This window comes from Lupinus angustifolius, chromosome LG20 (assembly GCF_001865875.1).
Source record: "Lupinus angustifolius cultivar Tanjil chromosome LG20, LupAngTanjil_v1.0, whole genome shotgun sequence".
In the NCBI taxonomy this organism is placed as follows: domain Eukaryota; kingdom Viridiplantae; phylum Streptophyta; class Magnoliopsida; order Fabales; family Fabaceae; genus Lupinus; species Lupinus angustifolius.
Window position 1 is genome coordinate 4,161,653 of NC_032028.1, and position 21,481 is coordinate 4,183,133.

At 29.5% G+C, this 21,481-nt stretch overlaps 1 protein-coding gene across 1 annotated transcript; it reads left to right on the forward strand.

The window, feature by feature from the left end:
- LOC109335111 (gibberellin 2-beta-dioxygenase 2-like) lies at window positions 16,152-20,687 on the forward strand. The gene is made up of 3 exons (XM_019571183.1): window positions 16,152-16,668; window positions 19,359-19,746; window positions 20,143-20,687. The coding sequence occupies exons 1-3, from the start codon at window positions 16,292-16,294 to the stop codon at window positions 20,425-20,427; spliced, it is 1,050 nt and encodes a 349-aa protein (XP_019426728.1). The 5' UTR covers window positions 16,152-16,291; the 3' UTR covers window positions 20,428-20,687.

A 21,481-nucleotide genomic window follows, 5' to 3' on the forward strand; every position in this document is an offset into this window, starting at 1 on the left:
TATTTTTTTCTAGATTGTGATTGTTGAATAAACACTATGATTTTAACGGTGTTTTTGTTCGTTTTTTGTAGTATCAAGGTATCCTCTACCTTTTTTATAATGAACTCATTTTTTTTGGGTTCGTAGCAGGAATCGAACCCATGACTTTTTGGTAGGGATCTAGCGGGCTTTACACCAAATTGTTGTTGATTACTGTTTAAATTAATGTCAGATTGCATTGTTTAAACTTTAAGCATTGCTGTGTATTGGAAAAAATAGAACTAATTTCCCTTTGGTAAAATGGGAAATGCGGAGAATTTAACTGGGAAAAGTTCCAAGGAAAATTCCTAGGCTGCATTTGGACTAATGGAAATTGACAGAATGGGTGGAATAGAATGATACTAGGTTCTGCCGTTTGAACTGTTTAAAATAGGATGGAGTTGAATGAAATTTTGGTATACCTCTATATATCTCTTTCTTCCTAATTTGGGGTTATGGGATGGAATGAGATAGAACCAACTTATCATTCACTCCGTTTTATCCTAAAGTATTCAAACCATAGTATGGTGACTATGTTTATCCCATTCTGCTCATCATTAAATATTCAAAAATAGCCTGAACGACATTATTCAATCAGAGACATTGCCAGTATTAGTAATTTTATTTACACATCTATTGTCTCGTAAATTGTGCTGTCACTGCATGTACCATAAGATGTAATTAGTCAAAAAATGATTAATTATTAATATTTTAACTTCAAACCATTTTTTCCAGCAATCAAAAACTAATGATACTGTGACACAAGTTGTGGGAACATAAAAACTTACGGTTTATCCTACTTATTTTGATGTTCTAGCCAAATTATCCTCCTCTGTGATAATCGATTTCCTTATTTAGTACTCAATTGCTTTGTCCAGCCTAAGGAGGCACAAAAAGCTGTGGATGAAGCGAAAGCTAGGTTTGGGCACATTGATGGAGATCATCTCACGCTGTTGAATGTATACATGTCTACAAGCAAAATAGTGAGTTCTTATTTCTGCTAGCCTTTTCTTTTGTTTTAAATTTTTGCTATTTATAGTGTGTGTACTAATTGTAGGTGAACGGATTTTCGGATGAGGATTTATCTTGGTGCTATGAAAACTTCATCAATCGTTGGGCGATGATATCGGTTGGTAATGTTAGACATATGTGGGGAATGGTAAGTTTTTCCTTTACATGTGAATTATTTTTGTTGTATCTCCATTTATTTCCATGTTGACAAGCTCATTGAAATAAGTTGGAAAAAATATATTAATGAGCTATTTTCTTAAGTTAATTTCATAGCTTAGTTTAGTTCAAATAAGCTATATGTATAATCTTACAAATGCCTCCTTTTATTTATTTATTAAAACTTAGAGTAACATCTTGTTCTCCCAAATCCAAGTGAAAGAAAATTCCCCTCATCAATGAAAGACTTTTGAATATGATGCACACAGAAAGAGACACAATTCAATCTAAATTCCACTCTTTGATTTAGCTGGTAAAGGGTAGGACGACGTTTGTTAACTATATTGATGTAGACCTTGTGGTTCTTTTTTGTGAATATGATGCACACAGAAAGAGACACAAATCAATATGAAGAAATTTTTTATTGTTTTTCGCCTTATTAGAAATTGGCCTAGTTCCTTGTACCAATTTTAGTAACATGTTTTATATTCTTCGTCCTTGTTCTGTTGTATCTTCAGAGTATTGGCTCGTCAAATGTGTTTCTTGGATTTAGTTTCCTCAAAGGTCAGATGCCTCAGAAATGTGGCGATGCTTTGGTCACATTTTATGACTGAATATCTTTAATGGTGCTACTGGAGTAATTGTTTTATATGGATCATCTTATTATGGCTAATCATTTTGCAATTTTTAAGTAGTGTTTTACTCTGGCAATATATCTTCTATTCTTATTAGAGTTGCTTGTAGATGCAACTTTTATTAGTAACTTCTATAAGCTTACTCTAATAATGCAATTTTTTAAGGAATGATTGCATAACTCTATCTAGTCCTTGTGTAATTCCTTATTTTCTTCCCATTGAAGATGTAACTTTTACCAAATATGTCCCTTCTTGGTAAGGGGTAGAGGACTAGAGATCCTATCATAATGGTGAGGGGTGAAGGCAGAGACAATTGTTTTATAAGTGCAAACAACTTTTTATTTTCATTTTTCATCTAGTTTCCCAAACATACAAGTTTAATTATAAAACAGCTTAATAGTACACAATCAACCCCAAACATGCTCTATATAGACCGGAGTTTGAGTACGGTAATAAGTAAGAACTGATACATGAGACTTTAAACCAGGCTCATCTGTCTTGGAACCTCAAAGTTTATGTTTATCTCCACTCAAACTTTGATATAGTTCATCTATTTCCACCTGTTACAATTTCAACAAGTTTGCCACCAATGTTAGTATAAATAACTAGTTATAGAGATTGCAGTAACCAGTAAGAGTAAGGGAATAATAAGAAGAGGATGTCAGGATTACCTGATAATACTTGAGCATGTTGTTTCTTCTCTTCTTCAGTGTTGCAGTCACCAAGTCTCTTCCCATGTCAAATTCCTGTGGGTCTAATATGACCCCTTTTATATGTTCAAATCCCCTCAGCTAGTCCATAGTCAAAGTGAAAAATTAGAAAGGAAACAAGATAATCAGATATTCAAATATGTAGTACCTAAAAGCTAAAACTATAAAAGAGCATTAAGGTTTTAAGAGCATTTGATAGCTAAAACTGGATGTAAAGTATAGTGGTGAAGAGCCAGTGCTCTATTTATTATATTTTTTATATGTAAATTTCACCTTGTTTCTCTCAGCAGTAGACTTGAGCTCAGATAGCACATATTTCTTCAATTGGTCAAGAGAACAAAGTTTGGAGAAAGAAGCAATGTGGCCATTTGAATATGCCCATTTATTGGTAATTTCTTCATTTGGAACTACTACTGCAATCAGCACTGACTTGAAGCTATTCCCATAAACCCAAATCTTCACATCATAAAGAAAATAAATCAGACTAATCAAGATTGAGAGTCTAAGGACTGAAGTACCGAACTCAGTGAAAATACTTACATCTTCAACTATTGGAGTGATTCCATAAATTTTAGATGAGAATGAAGGTTTCAAAGTTATCTTTCAAGTGTATTTCATGATTCTCGAATTTCTATTCCTCCTCTACAAAACTCAATTTACAAACAAACACTTGATATGCTTCACTAGTCCAATACACTATTGTATCATCTAATATCTAATATAAAAACATAGAATACAAAGGGAGAACCTGAAGTATTATAATGGATTAATGGACATTAAAAGTACCTAAAAATATCCCACGCAGTGCTGAAATCAGGATCCATTGGAGGAAACCCATTCTTGGAGAGAAGGTTACGGTATACTGGACCAGCAGATAATTTGCCATTTTCACCTTCCCTTCCTTCCTTAACCTTAGCTGCAAAAGCCTTCATTCTCCTTTGTTACAAAACCTGAACAGTATACAAGCATCACCCACCAAACACTTATAAAGAAAAGGAGCATTAGTTAACTCCCTCAAATTAAATTCTGCCAACCCATTTAATATCTCTGTAGTTTTAGTAAAAATTTAATGTAATCATGCAAGTATGCTGTCAGTGTTTGCAATCAAAAACGACATTAATGAAAGATCATACCAAAGTGACTTCATTTTCCATTCTTGCTTAAAATGGAAGAGACAAAAATAGTATTATGACTTACACACATTGAGACTACATTTATGATAAAACAAACCATAGAAAGTTCAAAAGGGTGAGGGACATAAAAGTCAAAAAAATCTCATGGATGAACATGTGTACCTCGCTGTTACTTGCATGTGCTCAAATAAGTGGAAGTGAGAGTATAAGTAATAAGCTTGAAGGTGAAGAACAAAGTTGGCAAATTTATAGAAAAACAAATGCATTTGGAAATTGGGTAGTTGAAACAAGTAATGAGTTCGACCTCTTGCATTATGATTACCCATTCTGTTGCCTCCATTCCATGTGACCATGGGGTAGCACCGTAGCAGAGCTTACAGAAAAGTGAATTGAAGTGCATAATAAAAGTGAGGTTTATTATTTGTAATAAGTTCGGACATGTATAAATTTGATGTACATATATTCTCTTACTTTATGTTTCTCTTACCGTGGATAAAATGACGTATAAATAAACAATTAAATGTCATAGACTCTGCCTCTCCTTCATCTTGAATGTAAAACTTTTGTAAATATATATATATATATATATATTAATAGTATATGAATTTCATATATTGTATATACATCATTCAACATTTATGTTTAGTTATAATTAATTTTTAAAAAATAATATAAATGAATAATTGATAATATAGTGAATGTGTATATTTGTCGTTAATTCTTTAAAAATATACAATAATAAGAAACTCATCCTTAAAAACTAATAACTTATTTTAAATAGAAGTTGATGACTTTAAAATCTTGTTAGTGTAATTTTTTTATAATATTAATATATTATTCACTATTGATATGTGTTACTTTTCTTTGAAAAACAATGCTTATTAATATATGGATGTTGAATGATTGACTCACAATAAAGGAACATTTACATTTTCACTATATACATATTAAATTCATAGAAGATTTATATTTATTCATGTCATAATATAGATTTGTTTGCCTACTTAAAATTTCTTACTTTGGATTTTCGTACTTATCTTTAGAATTCTTTTTATTTTAGAGTATTTGGCCTTAATAATTAAATATTTTCTAATACTAAAATATAAGTTATTTTTTTAACCACTAAAATTAAGACATGTGTATTATTTTTTTATTTTTTAGAAATATTTTTATAGAAAATAATTAAATATTACACATGTCATGATTTTAGTAAGTGAATGAGATAATTTATTTATTAATATGAGGAGATACTTTACACTCTTATTCTAACTAGAATTTGGTTTTTGTTCTCCTCGTTAAACTTTTGGATGGAAATAAGGGTGGAAACAGGCTAGACTTTGCCTTAAACAGACCGAGCATGTATAGCATATAGGAGTCTGGCTCTGGCCTGTTAGCCTGTTTAATTTTTTTTTCAAAGTCTAGGCCTGACCTGTTTAAAAGCCTGGTCTGGTCTGTTAGCCTGTTTAAAGGTCTATTATACTATATTATATTGAAATAGATGATCATGTCTATATTTAAATAACAAATATACATACTTTTAAATAGATTTTTATAACCCTAACAATTAAATTATATTTTTGTATATATTTTTATATTAAAATTACATATATAATAACATTACTTATATATTAAAATTTTAAAATATGAACATTATTATATAATATAACCAAATAATCGGCATGTTAGGTTTAATAGGTCATTTAGATGGCCTAAAACCTAACCTGTTAAACTAAATAGGTTTCTAAAAAGTCTGAGTCTGACCTGTTTATGAAAAAAACTTGGTTTGTCCTAACTTGTTATAGGACAGGTAATAAGCCTCTGGTAGACGGTCTAGTCTGTTTCCACTTCTAGATGGAAATGCTAACACGAATGCACTAAATACTATTTACAAATAAATAAAAGTATGAGAACTAAAATCATAATGACTCATAACTCATAAAAATTCGCTGATTTTAGTCTCACTGCCTTTCTCTTTTTTAAGTATGTTGTCTTTGATCATAGGCTAAAAATTAAAAAACACATAAGCTAAACTCAGCGGATGACTTTAGAATCAACTAAGATGATCAAGCAACAATGGAAATATTTATATCCAATTTTTGAAAGTACTCTTCAAGAGTTTCCTTCTTCTTTCTTTAAAATAATAAAAAGTTCTTTAGTATATGTTGTTGGGTACATCTTAAGAATTACATTAAAAATGTTTTTTATGGAAAATTTGAGTAATCTGCTTTAAAAATTATAATTCCCATCATTTCCGGATGAAATGTACACTCGATGGAATCCTTTATTTGTGCTCTAAAGCTTACTCTAGGAAAAAAAAATGTGTGTATTGACTATATGAATGATAACTTAAAATAACATTTATATAAGGTTGGTGTAAAAATTTATACACAATCATTATATCATTTATCACATTTGAATTATTTTAAAGGAATTAATAATGATTAAATATGAATGACAAATAATACAATAAAAGTGTACTTACAATGTGAACATATAATTATTTCTCATAGTTTTATTCCAAGTGAAAACATTTATGTTTGATAGGGTAATTTTTTTTTAAAAGCAAGTTATTTCATATGCTATAATCAAACTTAAACTGTTACTTTAAACATATACTATACAAATTTGGTAACTGTGACAAGTTCTTACGGCTTTCCTGAGACAGATTTGTACTTGTATAATAATGTTGATAAGATTGTGTCCTAATCATTTATCGTTCATTGACACGTTGACCAATTGGCTTTCGCCCAAGTAGTTCTGTTGATAATAGTACTAGTACTATGCATTCATGTCATAATTCCTTACTATTTGGTCAGTGGAAGTAGTTGGAGGTAGTTTGAAGAGTGACTTTAATGCTAGAGACTACACCAGTACTGCTAGTTAGTAGCTAGTATTAATGATGCACTAGTTAGGTTTATCATCTGGACAAAATTCCTTCATGTTTGTGTAATATTTTTTAATGAATTCATATACTAGAATGACATGTGGCACAAAAATCAATATGACTGTCCTAATTTTACATTATTTCTTTAATAGAAGGAGTAGAAAAATGTTGAAATTGGAAAAAAATACTACTCACCTCTCTTGTTTTCTTGTCCATACAGCCATACTACTAGCCAACAAAGCAATTGATTTTATGTGAAAGAGTAGTCACAAATGCATTATAATGTTCAAGTTTTAATATTTAATTTAAAATATATATATTACATTAAGAAAACATTTTATTATTAACAAATCATTAGTCTATTGGTGTAATACTTTATTAGATTCCAAAAAAGATAAAAAAGATCAAGAATTCAATTCTCATAATTTGCTATTGTTAGAAAAGGTAGCAACACAGGCCGAAAGTGATTATTAATTCATGACTCATATATACATGATAATTATTAATTATTTAATTAGTAATAAAACATTATCTTTTCTATTTCTCTCATACCACATTATAAAATATATTATACTTCTTACATCTTTCTTTCTCTCATCTCTACTCCTCACCAATCTCTCTTCTTCTATTTTCTCTCATTCAACTAAAGAAAGCATTCAAGTTGATCAATTAGTTTATTAATAAAAAATAAGTAATTTGTTGGTATTCTTGATTATGATATTTTCTAAAATTTCGGGTAAAAAATGAAGGTACTTTAATTTATTAAAACTTTCTCTGTATTTAACAAAGTTAATATATGTACATCCAGCCTCCTAAAAAACAACAATATTACAAAATCAGGTGTGAAACAATTAGACAAAAATAAAATTAGGGCAAAATAATATCAAACTGGGCTCCCATTTTTCATGGCCCGAAGGCCCTCACCCCTTATTCCCCACCTTATTATGATTGAGCCTTCATTTGAAAATCATATTTTGTTCTAAACTTATTATTCTAATCAGGCACCTATGTTATGTGACATTATCATGTGATATAATTATACGTACATTATACTTTTCTGTTTTCACTGCAATCATAAGCCATGATGCATCCATCAACAACTAAAATATGATGTCGATCATTTCCACAAATATCACTTGTCCATAAGCTACTGTCAACATTTGTATTTGTTTTCCACGTAGTTATTCTTCTTACAAAAGTGTGTATTATATTCTATTATTTTTTCCCTTGCAGGTAGATATATATCAACTACATCCACCATACATCGTGATATTTTTTTCTGATAAAAATGTGTCGGCAAGACAAGATGGGAAGAGAAAAATGAATCTTTTAACAACTAATAATTGATAAAATGAATTATTGTCATCTTAGGCATGATTATTAGAAAAAAGACTGATATTTTCATAAATGACATCTTTTCTGCCGGAAGAATCTTTAAGTATAAAAAATAAAAACAGATTGAATATAAAATAAAATGAAATATAACTGTTTTCTTCAAATCAAATTATTTTATTATATTAGAAGTTAAATTACACATGATTTAAGACATTCACATTATTTATTATTGAGAAGGGTGTGTGTTTTTATAGTCACTTTTCGGAAGTGAATTATCTAATCACAACCTCTAGTACGAGGTAGTATACCTTGTCAAAGATAAAAAAACAAAAACAAAAAAATGTGTAGAAAAAAACAGAAATGAAATATGCTGCTAAAAAATTGAATAAGTAATTAATTGAGATAAACTATCAACAATACTTACTAACTAGATTAGGTTCATGCTATTTCGTTAAATTTTAGGACACTGAATACGCTGATTACTCGTTAGGTTGATGATCAGTAATCTCTGCCACTTCATAAATCACATTTCTAGAATGTTTATTTACACTTAAATAAATTTTACTTTATAATATTTAGGTAACCTTACATAATATATATCAAAGATACCCGGATAACTACATCATATATTTATCATTTCTCTCATATTTCATTAGACCTTTCAATTCTCCATAAATGAATGATACTTTTAGAAATTAAAGTTAATATTTATCTTGATAAATTTGAGTTACAATTGTTTTTACTTATTTTCTTAATACTTGAAAAGGTTCCGTACTGTCATTCTGAAGGTTCTTTACATATTCTAAACATATTATATATGATTTATATATCAGTACTTCTTTAAAGTTATTACATGAATGATAAATGATGTAGTTAATAATACAATGTAATTCTTTTACATATAATGCACAATCATTAAACTCTTATATAAAAAAAATCATCAAACTCATTTAATTAAAAGTTTCTATCTCATATATCAAAGTTTAGAAAAATTCAACATTGTCAAGTATTCCCTTTATATGCATCAATAATAACATACTATATATTTTTTAGATTATGAAAAATTAAGATATTTCATTATATATTTAATATTGCTCAATTGCCCTCAAATTTTGAGACAAATGATTTAGATGATATATAGTTATTAATCAATATATGGATAGGGATATTTAGATTGATAAAAAATGATTAATCGTGTAATAATTGACATATTTTAATTTGATATAAATAGATCTATATACGTGTATATATTGAGATTATCTTTTGTGCCATAAAAGAAAACAATTTTGTGATGGAAAATGACACATTTAATAAAATCAAGAAATAATAATGGGTTTTGTTTTTCCACATATGCCTACCATACCATTTCTAGATAGTTTGTGATCAATCTTTAGTTCTAAGATTAAAATAATCCATAAGAAGGTGGCTACTAATTATTTTAGTATTATAAAATCAACACTAAGTATGATTTTTGGGATTATTGGGCCTTGTAAGGTTAAGACTTAAAATATCACTTCTACATATCTTTAAGATGAATTTAGGCAGATTGATTTTTCTCTCAGGCAAAGTAACCATTGCTGAAATTTAGAGTAAATTATCCCTTATTGTGGAAACATATGTTGTAATTAATTAGTTATGCATTATATTTTTTACTATTAATAACTAACAATGATTAATGAAATGATAAAGGATAAAAAGTTAGTGGAATGATAATTAGCAATGATTAATGAAATAATAAAAGATAAATAATTTCTTCCTGAAATAATAATTAGATAGACTAATGCATATGTATGTTTAATAAAAAGTCCTAGAGTTTGATTTTTTATCATCGTGATAAATTAAATAAGATATGTGTCATGATTTTAGTAGTTAAAGAAGATAATTTATTTTCTTTTTAAAAATATATTTTATTTTCCTTTTATAAACCAAAGCAATACTCACACAAGTATAATATTAAAAGAAATAAATTGCTTCCAACCAATAACACAAATATAAAAAGCAAGATCGATGTTGTGAAACCCGAACCAGATATAAAATCATATGGTTCTCATAACACCGGGGCAAGACTACAACCCTTATACATGGTACTTGCCTTCATAGCTTATAATCCCACCTATTCTGCCACAGACTGATTTTATAATATGTCATTAATAGATTTAGTCAATCGTAGGTCTTGATCTAACCTAGTGAGCCCTCATGATCAAACGCACATAAAATCAACAATTTTTTTATTTATGAAAACTATCATTCCCCACATGATTACGTATTTCACCTGAAAAAAAATAAAAGTCCAAAATAAAATACACTGCCGGAGAAAGGCAGCATCCAGATAAAGGCTCAAGCCTCTACCTACTGCTATTGCAAGGGGTGGCAGGTTATATAAAACTATGATTGGAGACCAAAACGGCGTTTTTTGTCCAAAACATTTCGGCGAATAAAATGTTTTCAATACATTTTAAAATTGTTTTGATGATTGCAGTTAGTATATAAATATATCACCTTGTCATCATCCTTACCACCATAAAAATACACCCACTTGATGAACATTATTAGTAGATTCTAACAACCACGGCTAGTAGCAGAGACGCAGCGTCATTCATTCACGTCATCACACCTGTAGCATATTCTTTAAAAAAAATTATGAACAGAATTTTGGGGTGGGGAAAGTGAAGGGTTTAAGGGACAGAGGATTACACCATTATTAGGGTTACAAATTAATCCAGCCGGGCAATGATATGTTGCCCTCAAACATATCTTAAAGTCTATATCTTGAACTAATTATAATATAGTAAAATAAAAAAAGTCATGTTTAATTTTTCAACTGATATGACATGTTATAATTGGTACAAAATAGACTTAATGATATGTTTACGAACAACAAATCCTTCTCCAAACTCGAAGGCCTAGCCCTTATCAATGCTAAGCACTTTTTATCAATAAAAGTGTAGATGATTTAGATTTACAAAAATCAAAAGGATTACAATTTGTTCATAACTTATAGACCACTTATAATATATTTATATATTATTAAAGTCTTTACTCTGATAATAAAATAACTTCCGTTGACAATGCTAACCATTTATAAACTTGATTCAATTGAATAATTGATGTACAAATAGCCCTCTTCCGCAACTTAAGCTGAATTATTGCTATGTTTAGTTTATTATACTTTGTTGCAGTACTCATTGGTTTGCCTTAATTAAGCACTGCCCCGGGTGACAATGTCACATGGCAAAATGCTCCCGTGTAACTGATCCTAAAAATTTAATCAAGTTTTCTTCTTTTCTTTCTGATTTGCCTGTGTTTAAGATACAACGTTCAGTGCTGCAGAGTTTACTAATTTGTATTCCACTTTTGCCCGCGTTTTGAGGTGAACCATGCATGCATGTATCCCATTTCATTCAACTCTTATGATACGGGAAAACAATTATATATCCTGGACCAACTTAACTAAGAACAACTTCCGTGTCGCCTAATTATATGCTCCCTATATTATTAAAATAGTAACATAATAAAAGAGAGACGTGTAAAGTGTTACTATTGATTGCGGCATGCATATAACAACCTTTATGAATCAAAGAAAAAAAGCACACAAAATTAGAGGATAGACCATAAGAGTTATAAGGTAGTTTGATAGTTAAGGTATAGAGGTTTAAAGAACGGAGTTGAAAATATTATGAATTCAAGTCTCACCTATAATAAATTAAAAAATGAGTTATAAAATAGTTTGATAATAAAAGAATAAAGTAAAAGAGATTGATGGTTCAAGTCTTACACAAAATAAATAGTATTATATTAAAATTTATTAATAGAAAAATGATAATATTAATATCGATAAATTAAATTGTTGCTATACCAGAATATCAGATAATAGAAGTGCAAGAGAAAATAATCGCTACCACAACATCCCAGAGAAATGCAAGAAAAACCATGTGATCACACTTTGGTGTTGAACATTATATATATGTTCTACCCCGGATAAAACCGAGTGCTCTCTAACTCGTTCTAGACAAAACCTACATTCGATCTTGATCATACTAACCTGCCCAGGGTAGGCCAGACCCACCTCAGACAGGCCCACTTATATGTATGTCATAATGCTCCTGACACGACATAAATGCTCCTGACACAATATAAATGCTCCTCCGACCCATTATTAATGCGTCGTTGACTCGCACTCAGTGTCAGCTAGTAGGCTGTCTGTCACGCTGCCTACACATTATACTTGTCCCCAACAAATCGACAAGAGCAGATCCGCAGGACAAGTAAGGACGATCAGAGTGCATCCCCTGTACCTGTTAGGTACTGACCAATAACCAAATGTCATCTCAGCACTCATTGGACCCTGTAAATAAGGGAGATCATACAAGGAGTATAATGAATTCCTCATTCTCTCATTTATTGCTCCAACTTTTCTCTTATTTACTCTCCTTATCTCTCTAGAATACTTAATTGACTTGATCGTCGAAGAAACTTTTCAGGTACCTTCCCAGACGGATTCAGACGACATTACGATCGGATCACATAATCCTTCATCTTCAGTCAGACATTCATCATCTACCACTCTGTATCCATTACCGACCATTCCCTCTTAATACCAAAGAACAATATCATGTATAACTTAGATCACAGCCGTTGGTGATCATACCCGTTTATGTTAACTTTAACTTACAAGAGCGGGGACTTGATATTGTTGACCTGAACAATCATCAATTACATTTGTGGAGCATACAAATAAAAAAAAATTGACACATGTTTTAGAAATCTAAAAGCTGAAATTTACCAAAGAAATTACTGGAAACTATCACAATCTGTACTGGCAAGACTTGTAAGCAAAAAATTAGGAATAAATGAATAAAAATTGAATGAGTTAACATTCTCTTCATTAATAAAAAAATAAATACTTTTATAAAATAAAAAAAATATAACTTTTAAAAATACATTTATCTTTTTATTTATAATAAAAAATAAAATTATACTTTTAATATTAAAAATAAATAGAAAAATATATATTTGTGTTATTCAAACTGAACATGAAGAGGTTTTTTCTTTTTGTTACACCAGCCTCGGGTAACACAACTTGACAAGGGTTGCGTCCACGATTCAGAAGAACATGATCCAAACTTAAGAACCCACCACCTCCACCTTATAAAATTAAAATATAATTAATTAAAAGCAAGATTGACCCTCCTTCGGGCAACAGTGCCCAGGTATATTTATCATATGTTTGATGAGATTAATAATGAACTTTCCGGTTCTTTCAATTTTTAATTTAAAAAATGAAATTAAATTATGATCGTTTGAGCTACAGAGGAACATGTTTCAACAAAAACCGCCTGAGAGAAAAAAGATATCCGACAATGTCTTATGCAAACTTTAGAATGCGCAGATGGCTAGATTCGTAGTATGTAGTTGTTGGTGAATAGAGTCCCCACCATCATCCATACTCACTTTGACCGGATACAACGAGTCATGCTTCTCTTCATTAATGAAAAGGTAATACAAATTTTTCCTTTAATTTTAATTATAAATTTATGTTATCATAATAAATATAATGTAATAATATATCACATTTTTTTTTATTTTTGACACTACTTGCCTCTCCATTATTAGAGAGAAGTATCATTCACTTATAATACTATTACTCTCGATATACCTATAGCAAAAGAGTTTAATATATATAGGGTAAAGTTTTTATACACATTATCCGTATCAATTTTTATATTACTTTTATATAAAAGTCAATTATTATTAACATATAAATAATATGTATTTTATTAATAATATTTTTTTTACATAAGTATATAAATATTAAACTTTACTAGAAATATCTTTACCTTTGGTTATTACAGCTGGCAAATTCAAGTACATCTAACTAATGAAACATATCATCATCACACTGGATTAATTAACGTAGGCTAATTTAGCGTAATCAATTATTGAAAATGTAATTAATATGAACTATCCATATTTCTAACATTTTATCTATCACTATTTCACTAATGAGCATTGTTATTAATATTATAGTGGTCATTAAAATGATTAGGATATTGGATGGTAATATACTAGTTTAACCGGTGGTTTATTAACTAAACCACATATTGACAAAATTAGATAAGCATATTAATATATTAATATTAATGTTCAGAAATTAATAAAAAATAAATATTTTTTTTATTTTCATTAAGAAATTAATTTTAAATAAGGTTTTAACTAGTATGATTACATGAACAATATAATTATTTTATCATACTAATATAGAAACTAGTTTTCCGATTTACTAGTTCAACTTACTGGTACGAATCGGTATTTATAACTGTCGTGATAACTCTTAGGTATTACACTTTAATACTACGGTTTCTATATAATTAAAACGATATTTTATTAATTATTAGGAAATATAAGTTACTCAATTTTAAAACCGTATTAAAACTTACAACTACAACTCTCTTGAATTAAAGTTTCACTTAAGAGCCTATTAAAATTAAGAACATGATGTAGTTAGAACCAATCTTATCAAACTAGAGCCTAACATCAAATCGAAAGATGTTTTACAGTATGTTTAACCGATTCAAATGATTAAACTGTCTGATCGGACCGGATGATGTCATATATAATTTATCATTTTTATATATAAATATATTGAAATATATAAATACAAATTTTATATAATTAATATTAATATTTATGTATAATCATATTGAAATAATAATTTTCCATCTTTTTTGGACAAGAGTAAAATAAAAGATTAGGTAGTGTTTTATTTTTTAAATTTTTTAAGTGAATTGCCCAGTTCACTTCTTGGGTTATTTCGGTTCAATCGGGTTTAATGTGGTTGGACCAAAAATTTCCCGGTTCAAAGTGGTGCAACCCTCATTTAGTTAAAACTACAAAATCAAAGTCGTTTTCAAATCCGATCAGCGGTCAAACTTGTCGGACCGTCCAGTTCGGTCTGATTATCACAACACTAGTTAGAACCTCATGAGAGAATTTTGTCATGTGATTCTATCTGCTCAAAAAATAAAGGAAATACAATTTTTAATAACACATTTATCATTTTGTTTTATAATGAAATTATGCTTTTACTATTTAAAACAAAAGAAAAAACATGCAAATGTTCTCTATTAATCGAATAATTTCTTATTGTCGAATAGAATGGTAAATATGTCATGGATAAGCCCTCTTCTATATTTCTTCATCAATTATTATTCTCTCACCATTTTTATCTCCATCTGTTCGTCCAAAAAAGTAGTTGTAACAATCATTTTCCTTGAAAATAATCGTGGCTATAAATAGCAAAAACACAAGATAAAGGAGCTGTAAAGTACAGGCTTACGTGTTGAAGTCAAAGTTTGAAAGAGTGAAGAAAGACGCGTAACTTAGATGGTTGATGCAGAGACACAAATAATAGATATTAGGCCACACACGGTTCTGATGAAAAGCGTAGGTAGCAACCAAGTCCAATTAAGGCGACAGACAGCCGCGACCATTAGTCCCAAACTTTCCTTTCACCTAAACCTAACGTGCCCACTTCCCACCTTAAAACCTCACTCTATTATTATATTAATAAATAAACTTAACAGTATAAAAGTAGCTCTTCCTAAAAAAGTAGAAACCTGAGATCTTCTAGTAATTAATTCACTGCTAGTGACTTGTTGAATCCTTTCTGTTGACACTAACTCTTGTGGTAAGAGTACTGTGTTCCAAGAATTTCTTATTTTTCATGTAATAAGCCAATAAAACTTTATAAAATAATATAAAAATATTAATTTATGATATTATAGTTTTTATGTTCAATTAAATAAAAAATATTAATTGAATAAGGATATTTAGTGAGATTAAAATGGGATAGATGATTTTCATCCAACTCTTATAACTATAATAAACTTAGTTATATGTTTAATAATTTTTGTTTTAATTATATATTTCATATATCTAATATAAATGAGAGTTAGGTTGAGGCAGCAGACAGCATAACTAATAAATTATACAATCATGTAAATTTTGACTTTAAGTTGTTTAAATAATTGTTCTTGTACCAATTCACAGATTCCTTTCTTCTATCAATTCATAAAAATTAATGTTTTTTATTTATTTTATATAATCCACGCCAACAAAAAGAAGAGTATTTTCATTCCGAATTAATTAACATGTGAAATTGTTATTTAACCACAATGGCCCCATCTTCGTCATTCACATTATAATTTCATTAATTTTAATATAAAATTTTCTAATTTTATCATTCCCTCTTTCTTTCTCATTTCCTCACATCCCACCCTTATATATAGACGATACATGATGCCACTTTTTCTTCAACCAAGATTCTATTTCCCTTAGTTCCATATATTATTAGTCACAACATATATCATTTTCATATAAACTCCATAAACAATACACATACATATAGCAATGGTTGTGCCATCTCCAATGATTAGAACCAAGAAAACAAAGGCAGTGGGAATTCCAACGATTGACCTTTCCATGGAAAGATCAGAGTTGAGGGAACAAGTAGTGAAAGCGTGTGAGGAATATGGTTTCTTTAAGGTGGTGAACCATGGTGTTCCAAGAGAAGTAATTTCAAGAATAGGAGAAGAAGGAACTCAGTTTTTTGCTAAACCAACTTCAGAGAAGCGTAAAGCTGGTCCTGCCACTCCTTTTGGCTATGGCTCTAGAAATATTGGCCCCAATGGTGATATGGGTAACCTTGAGTATCTTCTTCTTCATACTAATCCAGTTTCAATTTCTGAAAGGTCCAAAACCATCACAAATGACCCTACCAAGTTCAGGTACTTCATTTTCCAGCTAACAATTTAATTCTACTACTCTTCCATTATCATTCTTTTCTCTCAAAACTTCAATACATAACCACATTCTAGCTTGTTTCTGACTCTTCAATTTTGTTTGATATTTTCTCAATATTTGGAAGTTACATTGAACATTGATTAATCTAAATGGAATTAAATTCTATGCACATCTATATTTCCATTTAACATACTTGGATTGGAAAGTTTAATGGATTTAACATGTGTACAACATGTAAATGTTTTTTTACATTATCAGTAAATCATCTACAATTTATATATTAATTATTATTAAAACTCAAATAAAAATAATATAAATTAACAGTGGATAATATCCTTACAGTATAAAAACTGATAATAGATTTTTAACTAAAGTTTAACTGAGGAAGATTTAACACTTACATGTTGTTTTCCAACTTGCAATGGTATTAGGTATCCTAGAAAGTGACATCTTTCCTTTATATTCGAACTGCTAAACAAATTTACAATCCATTAAAACATAATAGTTTAGCAAGCAAAAAAGTTGTGTTTTGAAATTGGAAAAAGTAGTTGACTCATACCATTATGCATGAGAAATGAGTTTAAAATTAATATTATAATCACTCGTATAATTGAGATGGTACTAAATGAAGGAATGAATAATAACTTTTATTTTACTCAAACAACATGTAAGGATTATTATGAAATATGAATAAGCTCATTTTGTTGAGATATTATTACATGTGCTAATCATGTTCTCATTAATTATTATATATTAATAATTTAAAATTAGATAAATGTATTCCGATTAATAATAAATATATGATTGAAACAATACCGCGTGAATTATCTTCTCTATACAACTTTATTGAGTTGACTCCGTGTAGTATATAGCATTTAATAATTATTCCTGCTTATTTTGTGATTTTTCTATTTAATACGTGGATATGAATATTAGGAGTTATGATAAGAAATAAATGGACACTTTTATACTTATACATAAAGGTAAAAATGTTATATTATTATATTTTATGATAGAAATATTAAATTATATTATATATTTTTTCTTGTTTTAGATGTATTTGTCTTTGACCAAACTAGAATATTAGAGTTGAAAAGTATACAGCAACACTTGCCACACAAGAAATTAAAGCGTTTAATACTAAAGAACCAAAATTTATTTGCAAGTCGCTGGCTTCAACTTTTAGAATTCTAAAATATGTACGCATTTTAACAACCCTGATTGATTCGCAAGGCTCCGGTTTCAACTTTTAAAATTAACATATGTACGCATTTTAAAATCTCATCATAATCCAAATATAATCTATAATCTTAATGAAATTTTAAAATGTGCAAAATGCATCTGACATCAAATTCGCAAAACTATTTACATGGAATATTTTTGTGGTGCATTGTTTTTAATCATTTTTTATAAAATGGAATTAGATCAGCGTCACGTCATATTTAAATTATTGACACAACTTTTTCTTTGTTTGTCATGACCAAATACGATGCATACTTATTTGCAATATTTTTCTCATAGATTTTTAATTAAATAAATGGTGTCAAATCTCCATCAACTTTGTCGAGGTGTTCTTCAATTTTAATGTCCATATATGTTCACTAATATCAATTTTCGTTTTGTCTTGTGAGGGATGTGAAGAGCAATGGAAAAAATGATGTTCTCATTCCCTGTTTTCTACAATCTGATATTGCATCTACTTTATAACTATTGGTTAAATAAATGAGTGTAAAAAATAATACGAGAATATTTTTACTCCATAAAGTATGAAGCCTTTTACTTAATTTGCATGGCAAATTGGCAATATTACATATATGGGATACTTTTTGGTAAAATGGGGCCTACGTTCTATTAATGTAGGCCCAGGTACGACAATCATGTTACATCTTGGGCTTACCATCAGCCATTATGTTAAAGTACTGAACCTTACTTTCTTCAAGAAAATCATGCACTATCCTTACTTTTGTCTTTATATTTCGAAATGATAACAATTAGAAAGAGTTTCTTATCTATATATAGCCATATAGGAAGAAAATGTTATCAATATAGCATGAGCTGAAAAGGGCCCGAGTACAAAATATGGCCATAGTTCATGAATCATATTTTCCTAGGGTATTATTTACAATTAGTGTACTACCTAGCTACTCTTCCTAGGGTATTATTTTTTCATTTTTAAAGGGAAAGTTTTTTACCCTAAGGGATAGAGGGCACATTATATAGCTGGTGGAGTTTAAATCCATGTACTCACATTTTATATCTCACTTATATGTTTATATCGACCAATGAGATGATTATCATTTTTCTTGAAGAAAATATACCATTGGGAAAAACAATGTTAGAAAGAAATCAATGCAACAATCAATTCGAGAATATATTAAGAAATATATTTTAAGGGTTCTAAGGGTAAAGTAATAAAAAGTGGGAAAATGTAAAGGGAATGTAAGTACATTATCTATGAAAGTATTAAAAGATTTAGTTTCTAACGCATGTATACTTCTTTTAATCTTTACCCTTGGCTTAATTGTTTGAAAAACGGGTGAATTGGGTTTATATGATATGAGGATATAACCCACCATGTGTCTTTGCCGGTTTGTTTTTTGGTATTATGAGAAATGAAACTTGAGTATTTTCATTCCATATATAATATAACTCTGCTTTTGAAATTCTATTGCAGTTGCGTGGTGAATGATTATATAGGGGCAACTAAAGAACTAGTGTGTGAGATTCTTGAACTAGTAGCAGAGGGTTTGTGGGTCCCAAACAAATTCTCACTTAGCAACTTGATCAGAGATGCACAAGGTGACTCACTATTCAGGATCAATCACTACCCTTCTGTGAGCCAAAAGGGCAACAAGAATTGGAACCTATCCAAAGATGACTCGAAGAACAAGGATAATAAAAGCAACAAGATTGGCTTTGGGGAACATTCTGACCCTCAAATTTTGACAATCTTATGGTCCAACAATGTAAATGGCCTTCAAATCTCTACTCACGATGGTTTGTGGATTCCTGTTCCTCCCGACTCTAATGAATTCTTTGTCATGTTTGGCGATGTCCTTGAGGTTAGTTCATAATCATCTCTATAATACACTCATAAACACCATTTTTTTAAAAACACATTAGCATCATCAAATCATAATTCTCTCCACTTAAATAATGTCTTTATATAGTTTTAAATTTCGGTAATAGTCAGTAATAATTATTGTGTTTGTCAAGACCATAGTAACAAAAAGTGACTAATATGGTCACAATTATAGTTATGAAAACTACCAAAGTTATAACATACAGCCTCAATTATGGTCATCAAATATTAAAATCTTGATTACCACTTTTACTAACTATTGCATAACCTTTATGTACAAAAAAGGTAGTTCATATTGCACAAATACCTTGTATAAATTATTTGTATTGCTTTTGTAGCAACAATTGTAATAAAATGCTCTAATTATGTTTTTCAGGTTTTGACAAATGGAAGGTTTAGAAGTGTGAGACACAGAGCAGTGACCAACAAAATGAATCCGAGAATGTCAATGATGTACTTTGCAGCACCACCACTAAATTGGTGGATAGCACCAATGCCAAAGATGGTGACAGCCCAAAATCCAAGTGTATATAAGCCCTTCACGTGGGCCCAATACAAGCAAGCAGCATATTCTCTCAGACTGGGAGATTCTCGTCTTGACCTCTTCAAGGTCCAACACCAACAAAAACAAGATAGCCATCAAGAACATGATTCTCCCTGATGACACTCATATATATTACTATTATTGTCCCTGGCAGGAGTTATTTATTCCTTTCAATTCTTTGTTGGTTTTGTTGGAGTGTATGTATGAGTTTGAATACAAAAAAGAAAGAAAAGGATTTGATAGAGTTTTAGAAGGTATATTGGTAGAAAAAACAAGTCCACTTAGGTGGTGCCGTTGTAAAAGTTAGGCAACCTTTTGTAGTCAAGGGAATTTTGACATGATGAATTTAGTAATTAATACCTTGATTTGATATTTAATTTTTCAGAAAAGTGTATACAACCCTTCTAAATTTAATGTCTTTTATAAAACATATAGATAAGGGTTAATAAGCCAAACATATCTTGTGTCTCAAAATTATTATATCTCTAAGTTCCTAATTAAGTGAAACTTCTTTATTGGATTGAGATAGAAAATTGGGACAGTACAAATAATCTATCCCAATAGGCAAGTCTCATAAGATTACAGTCAATCCCCCTAACCAACCAGAGACCAATGTTTTGTTCTATACTTCTATGTTGACACATAACAATAAAAGGAAGGTCAACTTAATTTATGCATAGAGCAGAAACCAAATATGTTCTCTTTATTGATAAAGATAACTATTGACCTATCAAAACCAACACTCACTGAAGTCTTCAACAAACTTTTGAAGCTTCCCTTAATCGACTTACTTCATTTAGGTACATTTTAGAAGAGTGGAATTTTTGTTTTTGTTCTAGTTTGTATTTATAAGATATTTTAATATTGTACCTAATAGATAAATTTGTTATCATAATACTCTTATTTATTCAAATAAACAATTTGAGTAAAAATTGAAATAATTTATTTTCACCATACAGGTCATGACTTATGACTAAAAGTTATAATATGTTTTTAGGGCATTGCCATTTGACGATTTTTTGGCTGAACAGATAAATTCAGATGATGCTAACACTTCACAATATGGATCAAGAGCCAACACAAACTGTGAATATTATTTAATTAGTATTTACAAAGAATTAAGTCACTCAGAGTTGTTCCATCAACCAATAAAGTATGTGGTTATTAATTT

Excerpts from the sequence above, each read along its gene's own strand:
- LOC109335111 (XM_019571183.1), top strand. The coding sequence starts at position 16,292 with ATGGTTGTGCCATCTCCAATGATTAGAACCAAGAAAACAAAGGCAGTG. Across the intron at positions 16,669-19,358 it reads AATGACCCTACCAAGTTCAG|TTGCGTGGTGAATGATTATA; the intron begins GTACTTCATTTT and ends ATTCTATTGCAG. Across the intron at positions 19,747-20,142 it reads TGTTTGGCGATGTCCTTGAG|GTTTTGACAAATGGAAGGTT; the intron begins GTTAGTTCATAA and ends TATGTTTTTCAG.